General features: G+C 43.1%; 1 protein-coding gene across 2 annotated transcripts; it reads right to left on the reverse strand.

Moving 5' to 3' along the window:
* Positions 1 to 7,506: 7,506 nt before the first annotated feature.
* On the reverse strand, positions 7,507 to 10,511 carry LOC110489328 (cytochrome c oxidase subunit 6B1). 2 transcript variants are annotated; one of them, XM_036971526.1, is made up of 4 exons: positions 10,375 to 10,511; positions 8,971 to 9,092; positions 7,951 to 8,051; positions 7,507 to 7,691 (listed from the first exon to the last, which is right to left on the reverse strand). In XM_036971526.1, the coding sequence occupies exons 1-4, from the start codon at positions 10,416 to 10,418 to the stop codon at positions 7,638 to 7,640; spliced, it is 321 nt and encodes a 106-aa protein (XP_036827421.1). In that variant the 5' UTR covers positions 10,419 to 10,511; the 3' UTR covers positions 7,507 to 7,637. The 2 variants fall into 2 exon arrangements, with proteins under 2 accessions (XP_036827421.1, XP_021417732.1); XM_021562057.2 differs by having other exon boundaries at positions 10,347 to 10,484.
* Between the last annotated feature and the right edge of the window lie 13,477 nt (positions 10,512 to 23,988).

The following is a 23,988-nucleotide window of genomic DNA, read 5'->3' on the forward strand; positions in this document are numbered from 1 at the left end:
CTAATAAAGCATTCGCTTTCTATTATATTGAGATCAAAATAAAGATGCTCACTTACATAGTGCCCCATTATTCCCAAAATAAAAGAGGTTTGGACAATAACGGGCCAAAAATAATTTTGAAATGTTGGTTGGAGTAACATGGCACAAATGACAATACATTTGATTGCTTTTACTGTGAATGGAGTTTCCCATCTATTCATAATACATGATTTCCTTGGTTTACTTGGTCCACTTGAATGAGTCTGGTCTTGAGAAAGTGGGAACGAATTTTATGTTGCAGCATCAATGTCAACTGAATTTTAACGGTGTTGCACCAGGTTGTGCCCTTTCATCATACTGATCATTTAATAAAGGTTGTGCCTGTATTTAGACAATGAGCACTTTCCTTGTATAATTTATCCATTCCTCACTTTCACCTCATTCAGTTTGATGTAACAAGCATTCGGCAGTCTTTCCTGCAACCCTCGTGGTCAGTTGCATCATATAGGCTAGGGGAACGTCTAAGTTAACGGTTTTATTCGAACTACATAATTTTTGTAGCTTCTGTTTAAATCGCACATGTTTTTAGCAACACATATGCCAATCAATGTTCAACCATAGGTACACAGGTCTGTATACACTGTTTCCCACTATTGCTATGACGGGTCAGTGGAAAAAAATAGTGATCCTTTAGATTAGTGTGTCCATCGGTCGTGGATAGGGCAATAAATAAATAAAGGGTGCAAAGAGCATCATTTTTAAAAAAGTAATTATTATCCTCAGTTCATCAAAATACTATAACTGTTGTTCACATTTTTACCCCCAAAATATAAATGAACTACACACTTTGTGAGGTGACGACAGAGGCTGAGAGTGAGTGGCTGAGGTGTATTCATTATTCTCGCGTAATATCCTACAGTGCATAGATAGATGGGTTACCTGACAACGTCACGAAAACGATGCACACGGTTCAATGTGGCAGAAGTCAGTGAGTTGTGATTCTGGATGGGCAGATAGCTATCAACAATGACAAGAAACTGCCATGCTGGGAATCGTATCTGACTCGTTTTAGCTGGTTGCATCTTGTTCTTGATTTCATGTCACTGCTAAAATGGCAAATATTCGCACCGAGGTAAAAACAGACAGGTGGGATATTCCACGGATATTCGCCTGTAGTTTTCCTTACGTCCACTAACAGCAGTTAGGGACCGTCACTAACCCGATGGCATAGACACACATTGCACAATTTTTTTTTAGTGTCGATTTACATAAATGTTCAATGTTTCTAATTTCAATAGCTCCTTGATCATGTGACCCACTGGACTCAAACAAGATTCATAATGTCCACTGACTACCCTTCTGTATTACACACCTTTTAGTTTGGCCATTTTCATCTCACACGTTTGTACATACATTTTTCAAACTTTCTAATTTCAATAGCTCCTTGGTCATACTGACCTCAAACAAGGTTCAGAATGTACACTCAGTGGGCCTACACATTGCACACCCTTTTGTATGTCCATATTCGAATCACCAATTTTACATTAATTTCCCTACTCTGACCCCCTAAAGGACAGTGTCACTCAAACACCTATTCAATTGGGCCTTCTCCCTGGAGCCTTCCTCGCCTCCAGGCAGGCCCCCATTGACCTGGTGACCTCTGACTCCTGGCCTACACTCTCTGGGGGAGGCCTCCTTGTGCACCTGGTGACCCTTTGACTTCCACAGCTAGTCCCAACCTGACTCACAGTCCCACCAGAGGACGGGCCTGGGTGGATGGGCGACCACCACCTAGCCCCCTACCTATTCAGAGCACAATGTCTTACTCCTTCTACCCACCTTCCTGGGCTCTCCCTTCTGCGTGCACCTGGTAAAGAAGGAGGATGGTGGAGTCAGACGCCTTCCGTCCCCGACAAAAGCTTGGATCGAGGGCTGACCTTCAGTAGATCGCAGCGAGTGAGCTTCTCTGCTATGTACGAAACCTTGACCCAGCCCTTAGAGCCAATCCTTAACCCGAAGTTAAGGATCTGACTTGCCAACTACCCTTATTTGTTAAAACATGCCAGAGGCTGTTCACCTTGGAGACCTGCTGCGGATATGGATACGGCCCGGCTTGAAATGTACACCCTCTCCCCTGGATCTTCAAGGGCCAGTGAGAGCTCACCGGACGCCGCCGGAACCGCAATGCTTTCCAGGGCTTGGGCCCCTTTCTCGGGGGTGAACCCATTCCATGGTGCCCTGCCCTTCAGAAAGAAAAGATAACTCTCCCCCGGACTCCCGCAAGCTTCTCTGGGATCAGTCGCATTACCGCACTGGACGCCTCGCGGCGCCGTCTCCGCCAGTCCGTGGACATTCTGAAAGTAGTTTGAGGTCAGTAGGTCACATCACCAAGGAGCGATTGAAATTATAAAGTTGACAAAATTTGTGTAAAATGGTGTAAGATGAAAATTGACAAACTAAAGGGTGTGCAGTGTGTAGGCCCACTGAGTGTACATTCTGAACCTTGTTTGAGGTCAGTAGGTCACATGACCAAGGAGCTGTTGAAATTAGAAACATTGAAAATTCATGTAAAACCGTGTGAGATGACAATGGACAAACTACAGGGTGTGCAATGTGTAGGTCCACTGAGTGGACATTCTGAACCTTGTTTGAAGTCAGTAGGTCACATGACCAAGGAGCTGTTGAAATTCATATGTAAAAAAAAAAGTTGGTACTTTGTTCACGCTCCCTAACTAATTCAACTAGGAATACAAAATGCTGCTCACATGTCCACATTTTATTGTCCAAATCGTGAAATAAGAACTGTGCAATGTTGTGCGCAATTTTTCCAACATCATGACACTTATTTGGAGTCTGTGGCTCAAGTGGTTTGAAAGCTATTGAGGTTTGAAAGCGCAAATATCCAACCTGAAACTATCTTTACTTCTGTAAAATTCGCTGTAACAATGTATTTGAGAGACAAGTGTTCATTGTGCAAATGCATTTATATTTTCAATAAACTTTTTCTATAAACATAGTTTACACATTGTCAACTGTATGTTTACAGTATGTGAATAACTCACGTCGGAGAGATTGGTAAAATGCAAGCATAATCCTTTATTCAGGTATTACATGTTACAGGTTACGACATCCTAATCAGACACTCATAATGTACCTGTTTATATATCCTAGATAGGTGCCCCACTAGCACCATCTCTGGGTTGGCATTATACCCATTATCTTAACATCTTCCCTTTCATAAGTAATTAGCTCGAGCACTTCATACCATTTTAATACCACAGTGAAAATACATATTTACATTATCAACACCTTGTTTTTTACAAGGTTAAGAAATATATTGTCCATCTCTTAAGGGAGATAGTGCACGTACCGCAGGGGCGGTCTTATGTTAGCCTTTGTCCTAGTCAAGTGTGTCACAATGGTAGCATATTGGGCACCTCTGGGATCCTCAGGTCCTCTCCTGGCACCTCTGGGATATTGGGCACCTCTGGGATCCTCAGGTCCTCTCCTGGCACCTCTGGGATCCTCAGGTCCTCTTCTGGCACCTCTGGGATCCTCAGGTCCTCTCCTGGCACCTCTGGGATCCTCAGGTCCTCTCCTGGCACCTCTGGGATCCTCAGGTCCTCTCCTGGCACCTCTGGGATCCTCAGGTCCTCTCCCTGGCACTTCTGGGACGTTGGGCACCTCTGGGATCCTCAGGTCCTCTCCTGGCACCTCTGGGATCCTCAGGTCCTCTCCCTGGTACTTCTGGGACGTTGGGCACCTCTGGGATCCTCAGGTCCTCTCCTGGCACCTCTGGGACGTTGGGCACCTCAGGTCATCTCCTGGCTCCTCTGGGACGTTGGGCACCTCTGGGATCCTCAGTGCCTCTCCTTCCTCTTCCACATATCCCTAAAGTTGTGGAGGCACGGTCGGCAGAGATAACTGCCCTGGTGTGGTCTTCCCCGTCTCCTCATTATGTGTCCTGCCCATACCACACAGAGGATATTCACAGTCTTCCCATGTAGCCCCCCTGTGCCCTATGCTCTTCTGAACTGGGCGTATGTCCTTCCGGTTCCTTTGATACTTTCGTCCCTTTACTTCCACTTCATATGACCTTGCGCTGATGTGCCCTATGCGTGTGCCAAGACTCCATGTGGCATCCCTGGAGTGAGGTGAGAGGAGCACTTGTTTTATCACAGGCAGATGTTTTGCATGCTGGTCATAGTAATGTTTTGACTTGTCCTGATGTGCACGTTGGTGTGCCTGAACATCCCTAATGACCTTTGGTGCGATGAGCTTGGGAGTTGTTGGCAACAGAGAGAAGGAGTGTCTAGACATTAAGCTCTGTACAGGACTGCTGCCGAAGCCCTCTATGGGAGTATTTACCCAACGCTAAAATGGCTTGCCACACATCTGTGCCTTCCTGCATAGCCTTTGATGAGATTCTTCGCTATTTTCACTGCTGACTCCGCCTTACCATTACTCTGACTGTGGTAGGGTGAGGAGGTCACATGATGGAACTCCCGGGCTTTTGAAACCAAAGCAAAGTCTTGACTCATGAACTGGGGCCCATTATCTGTAACACCACAACTGTCAGGTATGCCAAATCTGCTGCTTACAACAGTCGATGATGCAAGGGGCTGTTGTGTCAATTTCTCCACCTCCCAAAAATCTGAATAGTAGTCCACTATAATCAGAAAAGGAACATTCTTTACTGTGAACAGATCCATTCCCACTTTAGACCAAGGACGTGCTGGTACGTCATGTTGGTGCAGCGTTTCCTTTTGCTGCTTAGGTAGATTAGCATTACATATGCTGCACACAGCCACACATTTTTTTATTTATTGGGTCATGTTGGGCCAGAATACTGAGTCTCTGGCTTTCCTGAGACTGGCTTCGACCCGAGTGCCCTGCATGGATACGAGAGAGAATCATCGGGCGTAGAGTTTCTGGCACTACCGCCCTATCGCCTTTGTAGACGACCTCTTCCTGCATTGTGAGTTTGTCTCTGTATGTCCAGTAGTCCCTTACCAGGATGGATGTACTCTTTGGTGACCTTCGTAGTGACACCCTGTTCCTCCATTGAATCAACAGCCGTTAGTATGTTTTCCTTCAGTGGAATGGGGATTCGGCGGGGGGGAAGCTGTAGAACTGGTCTAACAGACTCATCCCCCACCAGGTGGAGCTCACCTGGCAGAGCACTCATCCCTTCAAAAACATCCTCAAACTGTTTCAGTATTGCCTCTGAGGAGTTCAAGTCTGATGGGACCTTTTGTTTTTCTTGAGTGCTGACATGATGAACAACACATTGGTGGTTGAGCTGTAGCAACTTAAGCTTTTCACACGTTTCTGCTGAAAGGAGAGGCTTTTGGAAGGTTTTCACCAATTGGAACTTTAGCACGTTTCCCCCATCATGATTGGCTTGTAGTTCACACTCCCCTACTTGTGTAATAACCGAGCCATCGTACAGCCGTAGCCTTGCTTGGTTGTGGCTTTGCATCTCCATCACTTACATAAAGTCTCTTTGGCCAGGTGTATTGACAGTTGAGCCACTGTCTAGCTGGCATTTGAGTGCTGCTTGGATCATAATCACAGTTATCACACATCAGTGGGGCAGTGTTAAGTTTGTAAACCATTCATCTTTGCCACTTTGAACAGAATTAACATCTGTCATGTATAGCATGTCCACTTTTCTTCATCATCATTTTGATCACTGCATGTATCCTGTTCTAGCAGATTGGCAGGCTTACTTTGTCTTTGTCTGCACACTTTACCAAAATGTTTATTTTTTCCACGGAATTTGCATATAACCCCATATGTTGGGCATTTGGCTCTTGCGTGTGTTGATCCACAGTACATGCACCCATCTTCAGAACTTTTCCGCATTGCATCACTGTCCGATTATTTAAGTTTCCATTTTTATCGACATGGCCTCTGTATTTGTTCTGGGTGGCATAATTGACAGATCCTGTCTGTTCAAACAAATACAGTAGTCATGTTTTTTAATTGGATATGTGTCGCTGTTCGCTTGCTCTGCATATATCTATGGCTTTAGTCAGCGTAAATTGTGGTTCGCACAGCATACTTGCTCTCATTTTTACAGCCAATCACAAGTCTGTCTCTGAGCATTTCGTCTCTCATTGACCCGAAATCACACGAATCAGACGCAGCCTCACAACATATTGACCAGACGTCTCTGCTTGAGTTTGTTCACGTGTTAAAAATGAATCTTCCATAACTCTCATTACGAGTGGGTTCAAAATGTCTTTGTAAAACGTCAATGATTTTTTATTTTTGTATATCCTCTTCCCCCAAATCTAGATAACGCTGAAGCATATGGCACTCTCTTCCAATAAGGCTAAGCAGTATTGCTACTCGCACATGCGGCTCGTTTTTATCTAAGACGGTAAGGATTTCATAATTCTCCCACGGATCACGGAAAAACAACCAGTTTTGATACAAATCACCTTTCATGTCCATGGCGCTTGGCATCGGAATTTGACTGGGATATTGCAGTCTCTTCGTCCTCGCTCAATTCTTCCACTTGTTTGCCTTTATCCGAGAGCGATTACATTGTCCACAAACCGTGTCCTCTTTTCCGTAGCGCTTGGCTTTGGGTTCATTTCTCTGACACCATGTTATGTGAATAACTCACGTCGGAAAGTTTGGTAAAATGCAAGCATAATCCTTTACTCAGGTATTACATGTTACGACATCCTAATCAGAAACTCATAACGCACCTATTTATATATCTTAGGTCCCCCACTAGCGCCATCTCTGGGGAGGCATGATGCCCATTATTTTAACATGACAATCTAAGCCAAACCCGGCTGTTTTCCCCATAGTTGCGCACGTTGGTTTCTATACAGACTACTAGGAGATACATCTACTGTATACTGTAGCAGCATTTTAGTCTACCTACTCTGACCTGGTCGGCTACCAGGTGTCATTGTACTTTGAGGGTTGTTCACATTCCCTCATTGAGTAGTTCTGAATGTATACTGAACAAAATAATAAACATGCAACCATTTTTTAAATATAAACATGTGTTGGTCCCATGTGTCTAGAGCTGAAATAAAAACAAATGTTTCATACACAACTTCTCTAAAATGTTGTGTACAAATGTTTGAGCATTTATCCTTTGCCAAGATAATTCATTCACCTGAGGTGTGGCATATCAAGAAGCTGATTAAACAGCATGATCCTTACACAGGTGCACCTTGTGCTGTGGACAATAAAAGGCCACTTTAGAATGTGCTGTTTTGTCACAACACAATACCACAGATGTCTCAAGTTCTGAGGGAGTGTGTAATTGGCATGCAGACTGCAGGAATGTCCACCAGAGCTGTTGCCGAGAATTGAATGTTCATTTCTATACCATAAGCTACCTCTGTTGTTTTAGAGAATTTGGCAGGTCATCCTACCAAATGTCAGCAATTATTTTACTAAATTCTATTGTACCTTTTCAATATACCGACCTATCCTGTCTTGTGGATTAATTCATGGGACTGTCCAACACCAAACCAAAGTCAGCATGACCAAATATCACCACAACATTAAAATATTTATTAGTCATTTTTACAGAAACATCAAAATGCTTGACAGAGACATTAAGAGGTGTGTAAGGGAAGTCGGGGGAAAGGACGCGAGATCAGTGGAAGAAGTCATGTGTCCATTTAGATTTTCCCAGGGAAACTTCCAGCTTCAATCTGATCGTCCCATTTTGCCACCTTGGAGCGAGAGAGAGAAACTCAGTAAATGTCCCATGGCAGAAAACAAAATGACAAAAAAGATGACAATTGAGAAAGGAAGAGGGGGAGTTTGTCTTGAAACTACTAACCAGCCACATCACCTTTAACCTTGCATTACTTGATGACTGGCACCACTGATTTAAATATAAGTCTCTTCAAGGGTACATATACATTAGTGTTCAACACTTACTGTAGGGCAGTATGGTCCATAGAGAACCATTGAACTAGTGACACATACCCAGCTCAAGGGACACAGGCTTTTGTAGACTCTCTGGTACCAGTCACAGGGTGCCACGTCCTGGCCTTTGTCTGACAGAGCCTTGTTACATCTGTGGAAGTCTGGTCGAAAGAAGGGAAATATGTGCAATACAACGTAAACGCATATGAACTGACCAAGGGAATATTTTCATTAAATTTAGCCCATTAAGTGCCAGTATTCTACACTTAATACACAAGGATCGTTCAAGTATTCAAATAACAATAGTAGTCAATAGCAATCTGACTATGTGAGTTCTCATTATGGTGAGTGGCAGTTGTTGACAATTAAGGTGTTCACATTGTACAAGGCTACATAATAACTGTAAATTAATTTGTAAATTAACAAATTGCCTAAATAAAAATAAAACATGAATAACAAATAGGGAAAAAAACTAAACAGCTGGTGCCCGTTCATCATTTGGGTTAGTTAAGTAAGCATTTACGCAGGTACCAGAATTAATGCAGCAAAATAGCCATTCGAGGAAGTGAAACAATTTAAACAAGTGACCTGTCAGCGATGGACATGAACCTGGCTTTAGCATTACCTGCTTTGGTTAAAGCTCAAGTTGAATTCAGCAAGTGCCATGGCAACCACCCACAGTGGGTCTGACTCAAAAGAACATGGGGACTATTATCATTGTAACTACAAGACATATTGAGTGAATGTAATGATAGCCATGTCATGGTGTTTTGGATGATAATCGATGCTGCGGATCTTATTCACAGCGTGTCCAAAACCGACCAACAGAGTACCCCTAGACGAAGTGGATTAATTCTTCAAAAACCCTTATTTAAGCATACATTGGTTTAGCATAGAAAATAACTTTGCCGGTGAATGTATGAGATGCCTGAGAGATGTATAAAAGTATTTGAATATCCAGTGTGAATAAGCTCTATTGTTTGAAAGGACAACAGTACCAGAGCCATATAGGCCTGGCCTAAACATCTCTGTGTACAGCTCTGAATGGCAAACAAAAAGGTAGAGTGTGGTGGTTATTACCCAGATAATTCTGGAAGCAGTTTCGGGTCTGGTTGGTGTTGGGGAACCGGGCATCAAAAGGAGCCGTTCTGTAGTTCTTGATCTTCTCTTCAATTACGTCAGACATTTTGACTGATTTCAATCTGCAAAACATTCATACTAATCAAAATATTGAATAACACAAATCTCAACCAATTTCCATAATCACTCTATCAACCTTGCCTAAAATGAAATTGGAATGCTTGCAATTAGAATCAGGCTAGCAGCTTATAGTCCAATTCTACTTCCTTAAACATGGACCCAATTGACATGTCCTAGTATGATTAATCAGGCTGTAATATACAATTAATATGTATATACAGCCTGAGACATGTTTACAAAATCATGTAAAATGTTCCTTACAAGCTAGAATCAAATTACATTTGAACCTATTCAAATTTGAGAATCTTCAGGACAAACCGCAGACAACCGGTAAGGTTCAAAATGTAATTTTATTCAACATTCTGGCTTGTAAATTACATTTATACGATTTTGTCCACAAATGTCTGTATATACACCAATTCATTGTGTACCACAGCCTGATTTATCAGTCAAGACAGAACCTAGCTCCTACTCTTGGCCAGCAATAACTGCGCTAATGCCAGTTCACACAAGACCATTTTATTTTTTTCCACTTGTATTTATTCAGGGTAGCCCAATTTAGACCAGGGTCTCATTCACAATGGTGCTCAGAACAAACATGATAATTAAATTAATCAATAAAACGGCAAAAATTGTACTTTAGGACACAGCCGATAGACACACCACATCTTAACAATACAAACAAACCACGACAATCAACCAAAACACTTGCAAACCTCAGTGAATTCATCCCTCGTGAAACTATTCACTGAGGAAGGTTACAACTAACCACCTAACATTACAGCTTTTCTACGTCCGACGTAGCTAGCTGGCGCTGGGTGCTAGTGCATTGGCAATGTGAATGTCAAAGTACTAGCAAGCTTCTTGGCAGATAATGTGTATAGCTAGCTAAACTAGCTATGCTAACTAGACATCCCTATCCAACTAGAGGTAAATGGAAAGTCAAGTAATTTGACTAAATTAGTTTAACATGCAAGACGAGATTGTTAGCCGTCTCACTCTTAATAAACTAGTTCGCTAGCTCATATATATATATATATATATATTTATTAGTTGGACTAGCACAGGTGTGCTTACAGCAATCTGTAGCTAGCTAACGTTAGTCGTTAGCTGTCTCAAAGCCAAACGGCCACATACACCTATTATTATTCACTTCTGTATGACTGTTAATGACGACACAACATCGATTGTTCAAAATGTCGTGCATCTTAGTTAACGGAACAACAATATTTTATTAGCTAAGAACGAAGGCCTACCTCTGCGCTAAAAGTCTGATAAACTGACCTCTTGCGGTGTCCTCTGAAGAAGAGCGTCAAAACGCAACGCATGATGGGAGAAGGAACATAGTGCGGTGCACCTGCAAGACGAACGGCTTCTCTAAGTATTCAAAGACAGCCCACTGCTGCCACCTGCTGTAAAAAACAAACAAAAAAACAATGATTTACAAATACAAAATTAAACAAGACCTAAACGATATCAAAGATGGTGAATAAATGAAGATAGGCCGTTTAAATGGAGAAAGTCACGAAAACGATGGGACGCTTCAATGCGGCAGAAAAGTCACTTCTGGTCATATCAGAATCGAAGTGGCGTGTTTTTAAGGAATCTCCCTTCGATACAGCTACGACTGGAAGTTACTTTTCTTAGCAGGTTAGGAGAGCATTTTCTCTGACCCTAACCCTTTTCTTAACCTTAACCTAATTGGATAGACCATAAGCTGTTTTTAAAAAAGCATGTTTAAAAATCGAACTTTTAAAAGTTCATATTCTGTTAACTCGTACCCAAATAATGTGGTTGAACCCACATCAAACTTGTATCTCAAATAAGCGGTCTACTTGCATGAATATTTTTAATGACCGGTATACGCCCACACCATTCCAAGCTGCTTTTTAGACTAGATACATTGATGCCTCTCATGCAATTCAAAATATTTATTGAGGACTTATTTGTTGAGGAATGTGATTGTTTTTCTTGAATGTGTATGTCATTTTGTATTTTTGTATTCCCTTGTATTTTATATTTTGTAAAATGTGTGAAATTGCAAAATGCAGGGCTCCATTGTGAAAGAGACCTTGGTCTCAATGGGACTCCCTGTTGAAATAAAGTTCAAATACAATGACATAAAAATGATATTTTTCAACTTTTAACCATGTTTTGAGGCCTTCAGTGTTTGTTCACAATTACATTGTTTACAAACAATGGAGTAAAACAAGCTTATATTTTGGGGTTCTGATAGGGTATGACAGTTGAGCTCATGAGGCATTCATAAGTTACAATGGCTTCACAAAGTATTCATACCCCTTGACTTATTCCACATTTTGTTCTGTTACAGTCGGAATTCAAAATGGATTAAATATATTTTTCTCTCACCTATCTACACACACAATACCCCATAATGACAAAGTGAAAACATCATTTTTTTTGGTGCAAATGTATTGAAAATGAAATACAGAAATATCTCATTTATTTATTCACACCACTGAGTCAATCCATGTTACAATCACCTTTGGCAGCGTTTACAGCTGTGAGTCTTTCTGGCTAAGTTGATAAGAGCTATGCAAACCTGGATTGTGCAATATTTGCCCATTGTTGTTTTCAAAATTCTTCAAGCTCTGTCAAATTGGTTGTTGATCATTGCTAGACAACCATTTTCAAGTCTTGCCATAGATATTCAAGCAGATTTAATTCAAAACTGTAACTCGGCCACTCGGGAACATTCACTGTCCTCTTGGTAAGCAACTCCAGTGTAGATTTGGCCTTGTGTTTTAGGTTACTGTCCTGCTGAAAGCTGAATTCATCTCCCAGTGTCTGGTGGAAAGCAGACTCAACCAGGTTTTCTTCTAGGATTTTGCCTGTGCTTAGCTCCATTACGTTTATGAACAATTACAAACCTACACATAACATGATGCAACCACCACTATGCTTTAAAATATGGAGAGTGGTACTCAGTAATATTGTTGTATTGGATTTTCCCCAAACATAACACTTTGTATTCAGGACAAAAAGTCAATTGCTTTGCCACATTTCCTGCGGTATTACTTTAGTGCCTTGTTGCAAACAGGATGCATGTTTTGGAATATTCTGTGCGGGCCTCCTTCTTTTGAATTAGGTTAGTAATTGTGGAGTAACTACAATGTTGTTGATCCATCCTGAGTTTTCTCCTATCACAGCCATTAAACTCTGTAACTGTTTTAAAGTCACCTCATGGTGAAACCCCTGAGCAGTTTCTTTCCTCTCTGTCTCTTTGTAGTGACTGGGTGTATTGATATACCATCCAAAGTGTAATTATTAACTAAACCATGCTCAAAGGGATATTCATTGTCTGCTTTTTAAAATATATATATTTTTATCTACCAATAGGTAGTGGCGTGTATTCATGGTTGCCAAGGGAAGCCAGGATTCCCCCAAAAAGCTACCAATTAAAAAATAAACAAAATAATGTATCTTTCGTCTCTGTGTTTCATTAATTTCCTTCAATTCGCAAGAGGCTGAATGTACACTAAACAGTGCCTTCGGAAAGTATTCAGACCACTTCACTTTTTCCACACTTTGTTACGTTACAGCCTTATTCTAAAATTTATTAAATAAAAAATTTTCCTCATCAATCTACACACAATAACCAGTAATGTCAAAGCGAAAAACAGGTTTTTAGAAATGTTTAAAACAAAAACAGACCTTATTTACAGAATAATTCAGATCCTTTGCTATGAGACTCGAAATTGAGCTCAGGTGCATCCTGTTTCCATTGATCATCCTTGAGATGTTTCCACAACTTGATTGGAGACCACCTGTGGTCAATTCAATTGATTGGACATGATTTGGAAAGGCACACACCTGTCTATATAAGGTCCCACAGTTGACAGTGCATGTCAGAGCAAAAACCAAGCCGTGATTTTGATGGAATTGTCTGTAGAGCTCCTGGACAGGATTGTGTCGAGGCACAGATCTGCGGAAGGGTACCAAACATTTCTACAGAATTGAAGGACCCCAAGAACACAGTGGCGTCCATCATTCTTAAATGGAAGAAGTTTGGAAACACCAGGACTCTTCCTAGAGGTGGCTGCCTGACCAAACTGAGCAATTTGGGCCTTGGCGAGGGAGGTGAACAAGAACCCGATGGTCACTCTGACAGAGCTCCAGAGTTCCAATCAGGCATCTATGGTAGAGTGGCCTGATGGAAGCCACTCCTCAGTAAAAGGCACATGACAGCCCGCTTGTAGTTTCTCCAAAGTTACCTAAAGGATTCTCAGAACATGAGAAACAAGATCCTCTGGTCTGATGAAGTCAAGACTGAACTCTGGTCAGGATTGAGGGCAATATGAGCGGAGCAAAGTACAGAGAGATCCTTGATGAAAACCTGCTCCAGAGTGCTCAGGACCTCAGACTGGGGCGAAGGTTATACCTTCCAAAAGGGCAATGACCCTAAGCACACCGCCAAGACAACACAGGAGTGGCTTCGGGATAAGTCTCTGAATGTCCTTGAGTGGCCCAGCCAGAGCCCGTTCTTGAACCCAATGGAACATCTCTGGAGAGACCTGAAAATAAATGTGCTTCAACAAAGTACTAAGTAAAGCGTCTGAATACTGATGTAAATGTTATATTTTTTAAATCTATTCTGAATAGATTTTTTACAACACACCTGTTTTTGCTTTGTCATTATGGGGTATTGTGTGTAGATTGATAAGGGGAAAAAAACGATTTAATACATTTCAGATTAAGGCTGTAACGTAACAGTGTGGAAAAAGTGAAGGGGTCTGAGTACTTTCCGAATGCTCTGTGTAAGCAAAAGTATGTGGATACCCCTTCAAATGAGTGGATTTGGCTGTTTCAGCCACACCGTTGCTGATAGGTATGTAACATTTGAGTACACTGCCATGCAATCTCTATAGACAAACACTGGCTGTAGAATGGCCTTGCTCAAGAGCTCAGTGACTTTAAACGCCGCACCGTCATAGGATGCCACCTTTCCAACAAGTCAGTTTGTCTAATTTCTGCCCTACTAGAGCTGCCCCAGTCAACTATAAGTGCTGTTATTGTGAAGTGGAAACGTCTAGGTGTCACACCCTGGTCGAAGTATTTTGTGTTTATCTTTATTTATTTGGTCAGGCCAGGGTGTGGCATGGGTTTTTGTATGTGGTGTGTATGTATGGGGATTGTAGCTAGTGGGGTGTTCTAGCTAAGTCTATGGCTGTCTGAAGTGGTTCTCAATCAGAGGCAGGTGTTTATCGTTGTCTCTGATTGGGAACCATATTTAGGCAGCCATATTCTTTGAGTTTGTCGTGGGTGATTGTCCTTAGTGTCCTGATGTCATTGTTCTGTGTTAGGTTACACAGGTATAGGCTGTTTCGGTTTTCGTTAAGTTTATTGTTTTGATAGTGTTTGTGTTTAGTGTGTTACTTCATTAAACATGGATTGCAATAGACACGCCGCATTTTGGTCCGACTCTCCTTCTCATCAAGAAAACCGTTACAGAATCACCCACCACAAAGGGACCAAGCAGCGTGTCAACAGGCAGGAACAGCCCAAAGTGGAGTACAGTATGGACTATACTTCTTGGGAGGAGATAGACAGGTGGGCGGTCGACCCAGGGAGAGTGCCGGAGCCCGCCTGGGATTCGATGGAGCAGTGCGCGGAAGGATATAGGAGAATGGAGTTTGCGAAGCAAGCAAGGCGGCGCGGACGGAGGCCCCATAGTCAGCCCCAAAAATTTCTTGGGGGGGGGCTCAGGGAGAGTGTGGCAGAGTCAGGAGCCAGACCTGAGCCAACTCTCCCTGTTTATCGTGAGGAGCCAAGGAGGAGACCAGAACCAGAGCCGGTGTTGGAGGTGAGCGAAACAGAGACTGTGAAGGAGTTAATGGGGAAATTGGAGGAGAGAGAAATGAGGGAGTTGCTGTGTTGGTGTTTTAAACATGGAATTCGCCCGACGGAGCGTGTCAGGGATTTGATGGCACCTGGGTCAGCGCTCCATACTCGTCCTGAGGTGCGTGTTAGTCGGCTGGTGAAGATGGTGCCAGTCTCACGTACCAGGCCTCCTGTGCACCTCCCTAGCCTTGCACGTCCTGTGCCAGCACCGCTCTCAAGATCTCCAGTACGCCTTCACGGTCTAACCCATCCTGTGCCACCTCCACACCCCAGCCCTCCGGTAGCAGCTCCCCGCACCAGGCTTCCTGTGCGTGTCCTCGGCCCAGTACCACCAGTGCCAGCACCACGCATCAGGCCTACAGTGCGCCTCGCCTGTCCAGCGCTGTCGGAGCCCTCCTCCTCTCCAGCGCTGTCGGAGTCTCCCGCCTGTTTAGCGCTGTTAGAGCCTTCCTTCTCTACAGCGCTGCCGGAGTCTCCCGCCTGTTCAGAACTGCCAGTCAGCATAGAGCTGCCAGTTAGCATAGAGCTGCCAGTTAGCATAGAGCTGCCAGTCTGCAAGGAGCTGCCAGTCTGCATAGAGCTGCCAGTCTGCAAGGAGCCGCCAGAGCTGCCTGTCTGCAGGATGCCGCCAAAGCTGCCAGTCTGCAAGGAGCCGCCAGAGCTGCCAGTCTGCAAGGAGCCGCCAGAGCTGCCAGTCTGCAAGGAGCCGCCAGAGCTGCCAGTTAGCATGGAGCAGCCAGGGCCGCCAGTCAGCATGGAGCAGTCAGGGCCGCCAGTCAGCATGGAGCAGTCAGGGCCGCCAGTCAGCATGGAGCAGCCAGTCAGCATGGAGCAGCCAGTCAGCATGGAGCAGCCAGTCAGCATGGAGCAGCCAGAGCAGCCAGTCAGCATGGAGCAGCCAGAGCTGCCAGTCAGCATGGAGCAGCCAGTCAGCATGGAGCAGCCAGAGCTGCCAGTCAGCATGGAGCAGCCAGAGCTGCCAGTCAGCATGGAGCAGCCAGAGCTGTCAGTCAGCATGGAGCAGCCAGTCAGCATGGAGCAGCCAGAGCTGCCAGTCGACCAGACTCTTCCAGATCTGCCAGTCGACCAGACTCTTCCAGATCTACCAGTCGACCAGACTCTTCCAGATCTGCCAGTCGACCAGACTCTTCCAGATCTGCCAGTCGACCAGACTCTTCCAGATCTGCCAGTCGACCAGACTCTTCCAGATCTGCCAGTCGACCAGACTCTTCCAGATCTGCCAGTCGACCAGACTCTTCCAGATCTGCCAGTCGACCAGACTTTTCCAGATCTGCCAGTCAGCCAGGATCTGCCAGATCTGCCAGTCAGCCAGGATCTGCCAGTCAGCCAGGATCTGCCGAAACCACCAGCCAGCCAGGATCTGGTAGATTCATCAACCTGCCTGAGCTTCCCCTCAGTCCCGAGCTGCCCCTCAGTCCCGAGCTGCCCCTCAGTCCCGAGCTGCTCCTCAGTCCAGTGGGGTTCTGGGTGAGGACTACTAGGCCATGGTCGGCGGTGAGGGTGGACTATCCAGGAACGCGAGGAGGAGGGACTAAGACATTGATTGAGTGGAGTCCACGTCCCGCGCCGGAGCCGCCACCATGGACAGACGCCCACCCGGACCCTCCCTATTGTTTTGAGGTGCGTTCGGGAGTCCGCACCTTAGGGGGGGGGGGTTCTGTCACACCCTGGTCGAAGTATTTTGTGTTTATCTTTATTTATTTGGTCAGGCCAGGGTGTGGCATGGGTTTTTGTATGTGGTGTGTATGTATGGGGATTGTAGCTAGTGGGGTGTTCTAGCTAAGTCTATGGCTGTCTGAAGTGGTTCTCAATCAGAGGCAGGTGTTTATCGTTGTCTCTGATTGGGAACCATATTTAGGCAGCCATATTCTTTGAGTTTGTCGTGGGTGATTGTCCTTAGTGTCCTGATGTCATTGTTCTGTGTTAGGTTACACAGGTATAGGCTGTTTCGGTTTTCGTTAAGTTTATTGTTTTGATAGTGTTTGTGTTTAGTGTGTTACTTCATTAAACATGGATTGCAATAGACACGCCGCATTTTGGTCCGACTCTCCTTCTCATCAAGAAAACCGTTACACTAGGAGCAACAACGGCTCAGCCACAAAGTGGTTGGCCGCACATGCTCACAGAAAGGGACCGACGAGTGCTGAACTGCCTAGCACGTAAAAATCGTCTGTCCTCGGTTGCAACACCCACTCCCGAGTTCCAAACTGCTTCTGGAACCAACGTTCTCTGGAGTGATGAATCACGCTTCACCATCTGGCAGTCCAACGGACAAATCTGGGTTTGTTGGATGCTCGACTTGCCCCAATGCATAGAGCCAACTTTAAAGTTTGGTGGAGGAGGAATAATGGTCTGGGGCTCTCAGTGAGGTTGAATAGAAGCTGTAGGAATTCCTGGCCTGGAGAAAGAGAGAAAATGATGAATAGTTACAATTGGAAATGTTTGCATGCCTTACTATTAGTCCATGTGCTTGGTTATTCAAACTTTGTGGAGCAAACTAGAATATCAGTTGGAATTTATTTCCATATCTTTTTCAAGGAGGCTCAAATACATTCATATTTTGTTTTGTTTTCTGTACATCTCTTCTACTTAAGCCCATTCTGGGTTGCTTACTTCGGTCATATTGTGCTACCTCTAATATCTCCAAGTGGGCAGATAAATAATCATTTGAGAGCCTAACCGATGTACATAGTTTCATCTATATTATCGGACGATATTAGCCTTTTACCGACATATTGATATTGGACGATGATTCCACCGATAACCAACATTCAATAAATGGGATGGAAAAAAGTGAATCTCATGCTTATCTGAACACAAGGGCCCATTCTCATTTTCATCATTGCCACAATGTAAGAAATCAACATTTGTGGCAATTTAGGAGAACCTGGTGTGGAAAAATGTCACTTTAATTTCCCTGCTGTAAAAACTAAATCGGCAAATATATCGGTATTGGTAAGTTTTGTCCCACAAAAAAATATGAATCGTTATCGGACCCCAAAGAAAACATATAGGTTGGGCTCTACTTTCTATGAACCACCAGTGTTATTAAGTGTTAGTAGTACTTGTATAGGATATACGCCTATAGCATGTCTCATAGCAAGTCTAACAATTCACTATAGAGTGCTAGAATCACTTTAAGAAAATGGGTGAGAAACAGAATCAATTAGAACCAAAAAATTATATTTCAGAATCCCCAAAATGTTGGTAAATTAAATTGGATTTCAAATCTGTACAGGAACTTCCTCAATACATGGTAAAATTAAGAGGGAAAACAACAGTGTTCCATTGGTTGTTAAGTGTCAATGGTCATACTGTATCTCACAGGACAAAGCACCCGAGCAAAAGAAACAGCGCCCCTCTGTCTCAGTATGTGTAGCGTATCTACAGTTGAAGTAGGAGGTTTACATACACCTTAGCCAAATACATTTAAACTCAGTTTTTCACAATTCCTGACATTTAATCCTAGTAAAACATTTACCGTCTTAGATCAATTAGGATCACCACTTTATTTTAAAAATGAAATGTCAGAATAATAGTAGAGAGAATGATTTATTTCAGCTTTAATTTCTTTCATCACATTCCCAGTGGGTCAGAAATTTACATACGCTCAATTAGTTTTGGTAGCATTGCCTTTAAATTGTTTAGCTTGGGTCAAACGTTTCGGGTAGCCTTCCACAAGCTTCCCACAATAAGTTGGGTGAATTTTTACCCACTCCTCCTGACAGAGCTGGTGTAACTGAGTCAGGTCTGTAGGCATGCTTGCTCGCACACACTTTCTCAGTTCTACCCACACATTTTCTATAGGATTGAGGTCAGGGCTTTGTGATGGCCACTCCAATACCTTGACTTTGTTGTCCTTAAGCCATTTTGCCATATCTATGGATGTATGCTTGGGGTCATTGTCCATTTGGAAGACCCATTTGCAACCAAGCTTTAAGTCTGATGTCTTGAGATGTTGCTTCAATATATCCACATAATTTTCTTTCCTCACGATGCCATCTATTTTGTGAAGTGCACCAGTCCCTCCTGCAGCAAACCCCCACAACATGATGCTGCCACTCCCATGCTTCACGGTTGGGACAGTGTTCTTCGGCTTGCAAGCCTCCCCCTTTGTCCTCGAAACATAACGATGGTCATTATGGCCAAACAGTTCTATTTTTGTTTCATCAGACCAGAGGACATTTCTCCAAAAAGTACGATCTTTGTCCCCATGTGCAGTTGCAACCCGTAGTAGTGTGGCTTTTTCATGGCTGTTTTGGAGCAGTGACTTCTTCCTTGCTGAGGAGCCTTTCAGGTTATGTCAACATAGGACTCGTTTTACTGTGGATATAGATACTTTTGTACCTGTTTCCTCCAGCATCTTCACAAGGTCCTTTGCTGTTGTTCTGGAATTGATTTGCACTTTTTGCACCAAAGTACGTTCATCTCTAGGATACAGAACGCATCTCCTTCCTGAGCGGTATGATGACTGCGTGGTCCCATGGTGTTTATACTTGCGTACTATTGTTTGTACAAATGAACGTGGTACCTTCAGGCGTTTGGAAATTGCTCCCAAGGGGGGACCAGTCTTGTGGAGGTCTTGGCTGATTTCTTTTGATTTTTCCATGATGTCATGCAAAGAGGCACTGAGTTAGGTAGGCCTTGAAATACATCCACATGTACACCTCAAATTGACTCAAATGTTGTCAATTAGCCTATCAGAAGCTTCTAAAGCCATGACATAATTTACTGGAATTTCCCAAGCTGTTTAAAGGCACAGTCAACTTTGTGTATGTAAACTTAGAGTTACAGTGAATTATAAGTGAAATAACCTGGCTGTAAACAATTGTTGGACACAATTGTTGGGAAAATTATTTGTGTCATGCACAAAGTAGATGTCCTAACCGACTTGCCAAAACTATAGTTTGTTAACAAGAAATTAGTGGAGTGGTTGAAAAACGCGTTATAATGACTCCAACCTAAGTCTATGTAAACTTCCGACTTCAACTGTAGCTAGATGTAGTATGCTAATGTTAACTAGCTGGCCTGACGTTTCGTTGTCCACAGGCTAGCGAGCAAGTATTTTAGCCAGGTAGCGTAGGACAACTGTATGACAGAGTCATAGTCCATGTAGGCAACATGAAAGAGGAGGATGGCAGTTGCATTTCTTTAAAAGTAGGGGGAGTCAAATGTTTTCTCTACTTGCACGGGCACGCACACACACACAAATCATTTCCATGGACATCCACATTGTATTTAGTTTACATTGATTGGATTAAATAGCTTTTGGTATCTTTTAGTTGTCACTGTATTAGACTAAGCATAGGTGATTAGATTATGTTGAAATGGTGCTGGAATAGTGGAGGTGTCTCTGTGTTTTTTTGCGACTTCTGGTAACTCTCCGTGGTTCTAAATGAATCGTAGTTTAGTAGTCTGACATTTTCAGAACCATTACCTTGCTTGACCATTGGGTGGCAGGGTAGCCTAGTGGTTAGAGCATTGGACTAGTAACCGGAAGGTTGCAAGTTCGAACCCCTGAGCTGACAAGGTACAAATCTATCGTTCTGCCCCTGAACAGGCAGTTAACCCACTGTTCCTAGGCCGTCATTGAAAATAAGAAATTGTTCCTTACTGACTTGCCTAGTTAAATGAAATAAAAATAAATGCTGTGAGTAATTGTTTGTTATATGCTAAATGTTTTGTTGACTTCACCGGACAGATTTTGCTCTCCGATTTTGTAATGAAACAAATGTATAGTGGAATTTATTCTGCCACTGTGTCTTCTTATTGTCTCCTTAGGCCTATAAAACATGGTGTCACGGCATATGAACTAACAGGTTATATCACAACACACAGGTTGTAATATGGCATTTTTTTCTATTTGTCTTTCTTCCTCCGGTGTTTTTACCCACACACTGCTACTTCCAATAGGTGCCCTTCTTTGCGAGGCATTGGAAAACATCCCTGGTCTTTGTGGTTGACACTGTGTTTGAAATTCTCTGCTCGTCTGAAGGACCTTACCGATAATTGTGTGTGTGTGGGGTACAGAGATGAGGTAGTCATTCAAAAATCATGTTAAACACTATTATTGCACACACAGTGAGTCCATGCAACTTATTATGTGACTTGTTAAGCAAATGTTTACTCCTGAACTTGCTTAGGCTTGCTGTAAGAAAGTGACCAAAATCCATTTTAAATTCAGATTGTAACACAACAAAAAAATGAAAAAAATCAGGGTCCCAAGAATCAATGGGTTTATAGAATTAATTTAAACGTCCCAAAATGGATGTAGGCTAGCAATTTTACGGCAACTTTATTTTCAGTTGTAGATACATTGCATAATTACCAATTAGGCCCACAAAAGACACATTGGATTTTTCATGCTGACTGTGGTTACCCTACCCCTACCCTAGGACCCTAACCTCACACTATCTCAGAAGAGGAGAGGAGGGGAATTTCACTGCACGGTGCCCTGGGTCCTCTCACAGATGGTCTTCAGGCTGTTCTTACACATGGTGGCGTACCAACCGGCCCTATGGCTGTCTCCTTGCGACAGCCGGGCACACAGCTCTCCGGTGTCCCCCTTCTCTGGCTCGTGATACCAAGAAATATCCCAAAACCTGTAGAGGTAGGAATCTCCATCAGTTTGACTTTTTTTTAAAACAAAATGACCATGTACATTTGGTTACTCTGTCAAATAACCATCAATGCAGAATAATGCATCAGGTACTTATAGGAAATGGACGGGTGGCAATAAATATGCTCTCTTCATGACCTTAACTAGGGACCTCATACAGTAAGTATCCTCATCTGATACTGTCATTTGAGGTAATGTAATCACAGTAATACAGTCTCGAGTCTCGATACAGGACACCACGCCAAACGAAATAATTGAGATCCAAACTCAATTTTCTGGATGATATTTCTATCCATTTACGGGACTTTTTTTTTTTTTTTTTTAGCTCAAGACTAACTTCACAGGCAAATCTTCTGTAACTATAAGTTTCCCTTTTTCCACCGGGGAGTTGTCCACCCAGTGCCAGCCCCGCCTGGGTTACTGTTCTTCAAGCCGATCCAGTAGGAGTCTCCCTGGCTCAGCTCCTTGGCTCTCTTCCACGGGAAGATCTGAGAAAAATGCAACACTCAGATGGAGGCCTCAAATAGACACGACCCCACATTTTCATAGAACTCCTAAATCTATTATTAACTTTAACTGAGGGTGTCAAATGTGATGTATTACACAGTGAATGCAATGAGTCTAAACATTCATGACTGACCTTATAGATTATGTTCGTGTCTGTGTTAGGTCCACTGTATACTGTATAAAGGAATATCACAGCTTTGAGTGATAGGGCAGCCTATATATTGCTAATATTTCCAATTAATTCTCAGTAAATCTCAGTTCTCTATTTACCTCCAAAGCTCAGGACCTTTTGAGGATTTCGATTTGTCATGATATAGGTTCTAAACCATCTCTTGATTCAAAAGGGATCCACATTTGAAATGCAAATTAATACAGAATTGAGAAATAGGCTACAATGCAGTCCTCCAAAGAAACCTTAACGTATGCAGGTATCATTGGGTGATGGGGTTCATGGCTCTTTCATACTTGCTCCTCCTCACTCTTCACCATGGCAAGGTTGCCCCCTACAGACAAGCAGTGGTACTGGCTGGAGATGCAGTTCTGTCTCTCCTGGGTGTAGAGGCAGCATCTCTCCCCAAAAGACTCCCATCCCTCTGGGCACGGCCTGCACTCACGCTCTATGAAACAAGATTACGCCAGAGGTTACTCAGGGGTAATGGTGAACAGGGGTGAAACAGGTTCCCTATGTAAAATAGGTTTTTCAATCTCTGTATCATCACCTGTATAAATACAATATTTCCTAAATATATCAATAAAAAATACTCTTAAAACCATCAAGCGGGGATTGTGTATGGTGCTACATGTCTACATCTGATACTAGCTAAAGTGATGCTGTTATTAGGATGCCAGGCCTAGCGCATAGGCCTAGTGTGATGCTACCCAATTTTCACGACTCTTGTCATTGTCAGCCATTTTGACATTTTAAGTTGATCCTGGTTATCCTTCATCATCTTTTCTCTGCCTGTCCATATATTTAACAGTTTATTGGATTAGAGTATTTTTCCCCCCCAGATAAAAACAACCTAAATGTCTGTGCTCACCACTGGGGGTGGTGACAGGACTGTACAGGTTGAGTGTTGGGTACTTGTGGAAGAGGAGGATGTAGGAGTTGTTCAGGGTGTTCAGCTTCTGAGTCAGGTCTTTGAGTCTGACCCCCGCGACCCCTTTGCCATGGATACAAAAATAGTGAGGATGAGGTAGCAGAGAGAGCCAATTAAAAAGTAAAGTTAGGGTTAAAACCTCAAGTCTTGACCGTCCATAACAATGTAAATCAGTGGACTCCTATTTCTGACCCCTGAATCTTTTTAATAAAAAAATATGAGCTAATGAAACTCACAGTAGAAGGTCTGTAGGAGTGGGGCCACAGTCAGCAGAAAACAGCAGGGCAAGGTCACTTGATAACTGTCTGTACTGTGTATGCCACCAATCTGAGAGGGGGAAATATTTCAGCCACATACAGTAATGTCAGTATAAACATGATGCATACTAAAAAAGTATAGCATTATGCTTTTTAGACATCAAACATGCAATAATCTGAACTTGATCTTGATCTTATTTCTTTGGATAAAATGTGCTATAATTTTATGATAATGGGATCACCTCTCACTGTTGACCCCTCCATCTTTTTAGGGTGTAGCTGGCCCGGTTCAGACGCCCCCATTCTCTCCTGGTCTTATGACTCCCATTCCCCCAGAGCAGTGGGAGACTGCTGGAGGCTGAAAATAGATCCAGCTCTCATGAGTTCCAATTCACAAATGAGCTTTGAGACAGTATGTCACCCTTAGCTTCATGCAAAGTACATTTGATAGCAAAACCTGTCAGGCTGGAGAAGTTTTGATTATGACCAAATACCCTTATTCAATTGTGTTGTTTGTGGACAACTTTATGTA

The sequence above is a fragment of the Oncorhynchus mykiss genome, chromosome 32 (genome assembly GCF_013265735.2).
Source record: "Oncorhynchus mykiss isolate Arlee chromosome 32, USDA_OmykA_1.1, whole genome shotgun sequence".
Lineage (NCBI taxonomy): Eukaryota > Metazoa > Chordata > Actinopteri > Salmoniformes > Salmonidae > Oncorhynchus > Oncorhynchus mykiss.